At 43.9% G+C, this 9,380-nt stretch overlaps 1 protein-coding gene across 1 annotated transcript; it reads right to left on the minus strand.

Annotated features, from left to right (window-relative positions):
- Positions 1-4,979: 4,979 nt before the first annotated feature.
- MELLADRAFT_62280 (uncharacterized protein) lies at positions 4,980-5,931 on the minus strand (the record flags this gene model as incomplete). The annotated part of the gene is made up of 3 exons (XM_007408708.1): positions 4,980-5,053; positions 5,138-5,653; positions 5,727-5,931. The coding sequence occupies 3 exons, from the start codon at positions 5,929-5,931 to the stop codon at positions 4,980-4,982; spliced, it is 795 nt and encodes a 264-aa protein (XP_007408770.1).
- Positions 5,932-9,380: the final 3,449 nt, after the last annotated feature.

Here is a 9,380-nt window from a genome sequence, read left to right on the forward strand (position 1 = left end):
TGGGTGGACGAGATGATTGACGTAAAGGAGTGGATGATACATCAGAACGCGAGATGATATCAATATCATCTTTGACTCCTGGGCTACTAGCCATGATGATTGAAGATGATACGGCTTTGAAAGTCTGAAAGGCAGATAGAAGGAGTTGAAGGTTAAGTGATGGAGCTGGGCTTGAAGGATCCAAAATAGAATTGCTGTTGCGGAACGATAACAGAAGAGATTCGCCGTTTCCAAAAGAGAAAGATCGGAATCGTTTCGGAATGTAGCTCAATGCTACTTCGATGGAGGGTGAAGTCATCACCATTGTTTGGCGACTTGTATTTGATTTATTGGGAATAGTTGGGGTTGCTGATATCGTGAAGTGTATTTTAGGTGAGAATGTGCTGGGAATGGTCTAGTGGTCAATGGGCAGGGGGGTTTGTACAGTGAACCCAGGGGGAAAACAACCCGGCCCGCTGCCCGAGCCGCGGCTGCGTACGCAGCGCAGCTGCTTGAAATTCAAGTGAAATTCAGCAGCGCAATTGGCAGCTACAGGAACGCTGCAAGTGAAATTCAGCAGCGCAATTGGCAGCTACAGGAACGCTGCGGTGCGCTGCGCTGCGGCGGTGAAGGGCTGTGGTGTGTTCCACTGCGTTGCGCAAATTTGGCAGCGCAGTGGCCCGGCGTTGCCACAATGAACGACTTGGTCTTGACAGCAACGGTGGCTCGCTAAGCTAAGCTAAGGATTTTTGCCACCTTGGCTTAGCTTAGCTAGAAGCCGCTGTAGAACTCCTACGCAGTGTAGCGTAGGCTTAGCCGGAGAGGGGAAGAATCACCACTCGTGAGAGCGGATGAAACTACAGGCGCTGTGAAGCTGCCCTCGTCCTTTGAAAAAATGATTTCAAAATTCAAGATGAGGCTTCTCAATTTCACTTCTTTGTCTTTTAAGGTTTCTCAAAACCTAGTTTACACCACACGTTTGGATGCGCAGCGCTTGGCGGAGTCTAACAATACTACACACGACTCTACACAAGTTTGTAGTACTGAGATATGTGAACTCGAGTTTGAGTGTTGATTGTTACGCTTGTGTAACACAGCTGTACAGGACTGGAATAAATTCCCGAACCTGAGTCAACCTGGCCTCGACTTGGATCAAGAGGCAGGTTTGGCGAAACTTGATGTAAATCACACAAAGTAATCATCTGATTGGGAGTGAATGTGCCATGGTGAGAGAATGAGTCCAATATTGAATCTTTCTGTGTGTGGTATTTATTGATACATATTAGAATGATAATCCCATTGAGTCATTAACTGACAACTCAAAATGGGCAAAGGGAACTTGTTTGCTTATATGTATGTATGAAAGAATGTTCTTATTTGATTTGATTACCACACCGCTAAGGAAAAATCCGCTAACGCTAATCTTAGCGGATTTCCGCTAACGCTAAGCCATTAGCTTAGCGGGCGTAAAATGACACCCGCTAAGCCAATTGATTGGCCGCTAAACCGCTAATAGCAGCTTAGCGGCCCTTTTTTGCACTTAAAACATGTATTTTTTTGATAGCTAAGCTCCCGGCTTAGCTTAGCGCAGACCCCCTAAAGGAAAAATTGAAATCCGATTAGCTTAGCTTGAGTGCGCTAAGGATTTAGCGCTAGCTTAGCGACAAAAAATCGCTAAGCTAATGCACCGCTAAGCGCTAACTTAGCTTAGCCGTGCCATCGTTGTTGACAGCTCCTCGTGCCCCAATTGATTCAACGGTCCCAATGAGGTGCAATGGGGTTTGGCCCCGAGATATTGAGTCCCTGCGGGTTTTGAAAAAAGCCTACTGATTGTCGGAGGGTTGCGCACGGCCAGAGCTCTGGCACCGCATGAGCGTCCTCAAGCTGCCCTCACGCTGGCCACCAAGGCCTCCTTATGTTTGGCACATGGTTGTCGCCAAACTGACTACCCGGGGGTGGTCAGTCACTCCGCACAGAGCGGTGGTCTACTGGCGGCCGGCTGGGATGGTCAATTGGTGGTCAGGGTGCCCCTGTGGTGTTGGGGAGTTATGGATACTTAAGGGCTCAGGGAGACTTATGAAGGCTTAAGAGGACCCTGGAAAGCTCCTGGAGAACAAACCGTCCTGAGGGGGTTTTCGGATACCGGTGTTTTGTGAAGTCATGTCACATGGTACCAGAGATGTGACAGGTGCAAAAGATGCGCCTCAACGAGGGCTATCAGATGGTACACATGTCTGACCCTGAACATGACTGGTGGCTTGGGAAATGTGTGATTTGTAACTTTTGCCCCCCCAGACCAACAAAAATCCATACCGGCTCGGGTCGGGTACTTACATACGGATATCTCGGTGATTACACGTGGTACAAAACTGAAAGTATATGTAATCTAGAGCCCTGATCAAGGCGCTTCTCCTACCACCGAGAAATCCATGTTAACCCACCTCTCCTCGGGGCAAATAGTGAAAGTGTGAGGGCCAGGGCCGGAATGGATTGAGGACGGTTTGTTCTCCAGGAGCTTTCCGGGGTCCTGGCTTAAGGGGTTTAATTCAGTTTTGCCAAGAAACTCAGTCGTGCCTTTAGTTTTATGATAATAAGTCAACACAACACAAATGAATCACCATGATATTCATCACACTGTGGGAATCATTAAGAGCATCTCCTATCGTTTGAGTAAATTTCCAGTAAATTTTCTGTACGTAGGTGTTTGGTACAGTATCAATCGGTACAGAACTGTGGAAATCCACTATCGTTGGAAAGAAAGTGCCTCGGTACAGTACCAAATGGTGAGAACAATGGTTTCCCCGCAGATACCGACAGAATTTTGACCGATTCGGTGCATACCGAATTGTGTTTTAGACACGATTGGGGAATTTAAGGGTCGGTACAGTAAAATTTACCGTACCGAAGCCCTTGACCAAGACGATAGGAGATGCTCTAAGTGTGAACCACAATTGAGCAAAGCCGTGGTGACTAGGTCCACCACTTTCTTCAATCACGGACCTTGTTTGCCCCAGGTTTGCCATAGGTTTGCTAGCTTGCCTTGGGTTGCCCTTGAGTTGTCCATTACATATTAAACTACAGTAACACATATGTAGTGAAGCTCACGGTGAAAGAAAACCCGCAAGAAGTTGTAGGAAACATCCTTTGCAGTAACGTAGCTGGTTAGAGCATCCACTATCATGATGGTGATTTATCGTAAGTTTTGCGTTCCTGACCGCGAAATTTGATCACGCGTGTTTTACCTAAGTTGGTAACCACATGAAATCCACTATGGATTGATGTAATGTCTGATTTAACTACGATAAATCACTGTGAATCAACCAGATCCACAGTGGTTTGATTTTGCGATGATTTATCATATCTTTCTCACAAATCCCATCCGAAAAACCATCCATCAGATGCCCACTACAAGTTCCTTGAAGAGACACATCGACTGTCTTTTGAAGTCTTCAAACCACAATGATGAGGAACATCAAGAATTTGAGCAACTTGTCTAGAAATCTTGTTTTATAGGCTTCACACACCACCTTCACCATTTCAGACTCAATTCCAAACAGATTGAGCTCGAGCTCAGCCTACTCAGCAATTGACTATTGTGCACCTCAATTCTTAAGGTGTCTCGCAAAAGATTAAGACATAGGGTGATGTTGTGATTGAAATCGATTCAATTCAAAGTGCAATGTTCCGAGATGTGATATCTCGAAGTTGAGATTTGAGGATGAAGTTTGAAATTTGAAGTTCGAAAGTGAGGTTTTGATGTTTGAAGTTTGAGAAATGAAGTTTCATATGCAGTTTGAAGTTTTGGGAACAGTAGTTTCGACTTGATTTCCTACGATAAATCAAGTCGTAGGCTTGCGTAGATTTGAACACACGGAGAGCAAGATTTGATGCAGTCGTACGGACCGCAAGTCTAAAACAGGTCCATAGTGGACCTGTGTATAATTTAGCGTTAAAGTTACGATAAATCACTTGGTTACCGCACCCATAGTGGATGCTCTTAGTGCAATATGCAAAAGCAAAAGCACTTTAAAGTAAACAATGAATAAATAAAACACAAGGGAAGCTCTAGGGCAGCTAGCAAACCCTTGGCAAACCTATGGCAAACAAGATCCGCACTTTAAGAAAGTTGCGGACTTGGTCACCACAACTTTGCTCAATTGGGTTTCACACTTGATAATTCCCGTGGTGTCATGAAAACAACTTCCCTCACGTGCCACGTACGCTTGTGATTGTTGATCTTGATCCGTGTTCCACCTTATCTCATCACCAGCAACTAATGGGTGCGCTGAATGATGTATGTATTGAGGGAAAGCCAATTTTTTCCAAAGAGATACTTCCTTCGATCGCAAGGATTGCCTACTCCTGACCTCATTCAATAACAAGTTTTTGGAGGTAAGTTAATTTCCAGATATAATGCGTTGACTGATCAATGTGTTGTCAAAACTGCTTCTCAAATCAAGATGTAAGGACACAAATCATATGAAGAGAAATAATAAAAAGAAAAGGTTAAGAGTAAGATAAAGAATCGACTTTCGATGATATTTTTTTGTTCAAAAATCAAATGGATTCATCGATTCACGAGTGAGGCAATAACATATCACATGATTCCGATTAGTAAGATGATCGATTCAGAGAGGAACCATTTCACTCCGATGTTCAAGTCTTTAATTTCGAGTTTGATTTCAACAGACTTGATGTGATAACGGTCAATTTGATCACCCAGCAATCGTCTTACAAAGCAGGGCAATTGACTCATGATTCAAAGATTAAATTGAAACACTTCATCATGATTGGCTTATGGTCTCTTCTTCTTTTCATTTCCCTCAAAATCACCTATAGCGTCTCTCTTTACCAATTCTCACATTCTCGCATTCTCACACTCTCACACTCTCACTGAAAAGTTTTTAATTTTTTTGGTTTTTTTATTCAAGATGCCATATCATTGCGATCGAGTCGTCTGACTCTTTGCCTTCTACACATATATGGTTCTAACAATAATTTTAGCTGTTGCTCGTTCGGGGATCATCCGAGCTGCTACTGTTGTTCGAGCCATACACCGTTGTGGAATTCCCATCTGAATCTCCAAAGAAGAAATTTGCAACGAAAGGTCATAGGTCAGTATCACGATTTGTCAAAGTAGTGTCATTAAGTCACTGACCTGATTCCGATTCCCCATTTTCATTTACCTGCCCTTTATCATCCCTTTCAGAAACAACAAAGAAGTATTTCACCGGCCATGATTCAAACTTGTTGATCACAGCATTTCCAGTAACCTCCTTCCAAGCCTTTTCACTCAACATCAACGTACGGCCAATTTCAGTTCGGCGTTGGCTATCGAAAGCATTGATGAGTGTAAGTGTGATGTTGTTCTTTGGGCCACTCCATGCTTGTCCTCCAACGTTTTCAAACTCCACAACGATCTTTTGTCCGCATTTAGTAAAACGTTCCAGGTAAAGTTCAGACGGTAACGTGACCGTCAAATCGTCTGGGTGAGTACGAGCAGGACAATGACGCTGAGTGTCGGTTGAAGGCAACGGGTACGGCATGGCGCGCAAAGCTGGAAGACCGACTGGTGGAGGCGGGGGATAGAAATACGTCGATGTCTCTAGTCCTTCGGGTGAGATTCGGCCTTGATCGACCTTGGGGGCGTATGAAGTGGTTGCCTTGGAGCTTCCTGTGAGTTTGGAAAGAAACTTGAATCAGTTAGAGGATTTGATCTGATGGATTGAATATAAATGCTGACATACCATTGGGGTACCTTTGCTCCATTGGGTTGGCGGGGCTCAGATAATTTGGGTACGGCGTAGAGGCCGCATTGTAAATGGCGTCTTGAGGTTTTTGTTGATTGACGGTAACCAGCCGTTCACTCCTTTGTAAAATAATTCCTGCCATCAAGCAGGAAGAAGCACAAACAAAAAACCCGATCAAGACGAAGACCTTGGGCATGTACATCTTGAAAATATAAAAAGATTGAAAAGTTGTGAAGGAAATTTAAAAGAAGGAAGTGACTGATTTTGTATTCTCGAACAGCTTTTGATATTGAATCGAAGATGTCGAGAGTTTACTGATTGATGAGGTTACTGAGTGGTTAAAGTTACTTATTGGTTGAAGTTGACTGATGAAGAAAGCTTGTAAATATTGATTGACTTGGAGTGGGATGAATGATAAAACGAGCCGATGTTCAGTGCTCGTTATATATGCCAGAGCGTGCTTGAGGCGAACAATTCTGCAAAGTCTGAAACATCCTGTGATGGACTGAACTGAACACGCCATTCATGCCAATGCTGTAGTCACAAATGCCCATCTGAAATGGTATGCTCCGAGTCCTGTGAGGTAAACTACTTCTAGAGCCTTACCTGGGCTGGTTGATGGTAGTACAGGATGTGATTTGTTCACACTCACAAGCGTCGGGACGTTGATGACCCCTAGGCGATTATGATTCAGTCTCATGCTCGAAGCCGAGTGCGATGTAGTCCGCGAAGCTCTTCTTGTTTTGATCAGCCATCTGTTTTTCAATTTGGATTCAAAGATATCGATGACCATAAACGGTTGGCAAAAGTGAGTTGGAAATTGTGAACAAGCCTCCTTATTCGTACAATCTTTCTTGCCTGGCCCTCACAAGCAAGGCCGAGATCGAACGATTTATCCCCGTTCTGATTTCTGACTGCTGCACAGATGTACTGCTCTTCTAGCTCCAGGCCTGGTCTCAAGCTTACTTACATCTTGTTCACCCAAACTGACCGCTTTCCCAGCAACCTCAGTTCCTTGACATTCAGAGAAGACTGAAGCGGATCAATTAGTCGAACACTCAATTCAAACAATGATCGTGATCACTTGTAGCATTCCAAAGGATGCAGACTGTTGACATGAGTTACAGAACTTTAACCTCACAAAGTCCAATACCTGCATTCATTTCCACAAATAACAAGTTGCCTTTAGTCTTTACAAAATTAATCAAAACATCTTCTGCTTTCTAATTCTCTTGTGCAAATGATATTGTCCTCGGATCATAAGGGATCACGGTCAGAGAGATCAAAAGTACTCCTCCTCACTCTAGCATTCAAGGCAATGAAAACTCTAGGGATCGAATAGCATTGGCCCCAGCAGGGGGCTCCGGATACGAAGAGGCGCGCCAGTGTTCCCTGCTTTGGGGAAGCACTTCGTCGACATCTTTATATTGCTGTGTAGCTTTTTTCATCGCGTGCTGGATGAAAAGGCAGAACAAATTTGTAGAATAGAAATGAAAGAAAACATTACATGATATCGGTAATGATGATGAAATGTAAGCATTGCCTTCAAGAGCTCTCAAAGTGATGATTTGGTGAAGTGAAGTGGGATCCTCATGGGTGGAGCCACTCGAGGGAGTAAAGACTTTCCTTCTTTCTCCGTCACACAACTTCAAGGGGGTCCAGCACCTTGCAGGACGTCTGAACCACACATCCGTGGTATGACTATTCCCGCAGATTTCCTGCTACTGCGTCAAAATCTACCGATTCACCGCGGAATGGGTCCACAAATCAGCCAAGCAAGACACGCGAGTGTCTCGACGTGTTTTACCCTTGATGGACCGGGGGCCTGAATTGCAGAAAGGTTTTGGCCCGGGGCGGAAAAAGATGATAGAGAGCACTGTGGGCAATCTTGGCGCTGAGCTATCCCACTGTGATGCTCACCACTCTCATAAAAAGAAACTGCTAGACAATGGTGAGATGTATATACTTTTGCACCACATAAAACTTAACCCCTCGATAGACAAGATGGGTGGTGGGCGGAAAGACAAAAAATTTTCTTGCGACTAATAATAGAGAAACAGTATTAAGCTTGCTGATAGATAATAGATAAAGTAAGAAAAATAGATAATAACGATACTGAAAATATTTTTTTTGATTTTCTCGAACACAATTTTTTGATAAAGAAATTGGGAGAAGGAAAAGACTCTACAACATCATGAGAGTCGGAAATGATCTTTAACACCCAGTGTCAACCTCGAGGTATGTCACTCCATCTTGACTGAACGCTCTTGCACTTGAACGAACTTGGCCACTGATCCCAAAGCATAACTCGACTCTAAATACGAAGAGCAGCCAACCAACTGGTCGCTCATTCGCCGGGACCTTAATGACTAATTGATCACAAAATGTCACCAAAAACTAACCAACTGCCGGGCGGGAGTAACCAAAATATTGCCTCTAGTATCTCGAGGTAGAAATAGCTGAGCTCTGCTGCTGAGCTCTGCTGAGCCCAATCAGATAAGTAGTCCTCTCATCGAGCATTATCCCCTCCTCCCACAAAAACTTGTGTCATCAGCGCTATAGGACTTTGTTTGGCTTTGATAAAGCTTATATATATTCTCTCCATCCGCACAACACATAACTTTCGTCTTACTCTCCAATTGGTTTCTTACATACCCTTCTCAATTCTAGAGCTCAAGTGTCTAAGCGCGAAGATATGGTTTGTGATTTCCACTTACCCGGTTCCCTTGCTTCTTCGACTGACTAAGATGTGCCCTTATAGCCACGCCTCGCTATTGCAATTGTTGTTATGCAGTTATTGGCTCTCTTTCGGTTTGGAAGTGTTGCCCCCTCACCCAGTGTGCGTCCTTGCTCAACGACCTTTGACAACGAGTATTGCATCTAATTATCCGCACTGACAATCTTGTTCACTCTGAAATCCCCAGACGTTGCTTGAGAAGCGAGGATGTGGTGGTAATTATTTCGTATACTGCGCGATATCTTCCGGGTGTGTCCTTTGCAATGGTAACTGCGGTAAGCCTCATTCACTTTCCTATATTATTGCACTGTGAATTGATCGGTTGCCAAAAATTCGTTGATCAGTCCCGTCAGGAAGCTGTTGATAGCGCGATTCGAACGATCACCTCGGTTGCTCATGTTATACTTGTATCGATTTGTGGCGCCTTCGGTTCAAGTTTTTGAATGTTCAGTGTCGCATCTCAGTTGTTCAAACCAAACTATGATCTTAAGATCATTTGTGAAGTTGTGTTCACATCCATGACCATGTTGGAAGTGAAATTTGCAAAGCTATTACATTTTGTCTCCTTACGGCCATCTATGTGAAGGGTTTTGTTTCACCTTTTTGGATCTGAAATGTTATGTCCACGTTGTCTATAAGCAGGTTCACAATGAGTTTTGCAAAGTTGTCTCGTCAAACTCCCTCCGTCCAATTGAAAGTTCTGGCGCATACAACTTGATACTATTATGGGATACAAAGTTGAATCCGGGAACGGTCCCGGATTTTTTCCCAAATTTCCAAATACCGTTTTTAGCGGTAGTTTGGATATTGGGAAAAAATCCGGATTTTTTTATCTTTGAATCCCCGGTTGCTCCATCGGCCATTACACCTCTTTTTTCCCAAATTTCAACTCCATTGGAAATTGGAAATTTGGG

Source organism: Melampsora larici-populina (genome assembly GCF_000204055.1).
Source record: "Melampsora larici-populina 98AG31 unplaced genomic scaffold MELLAscaffold_13, whole genome shotgun sequence".
In the NCBI taxonomy this organism is placed as follows: domain Eukaryota; kingdom Fungi; phylum Basidiomycota; class Pucciniomycetes; order Pucciniales; family Melampsoraceae; genus Melampsora; species Melampsora laricis-populina.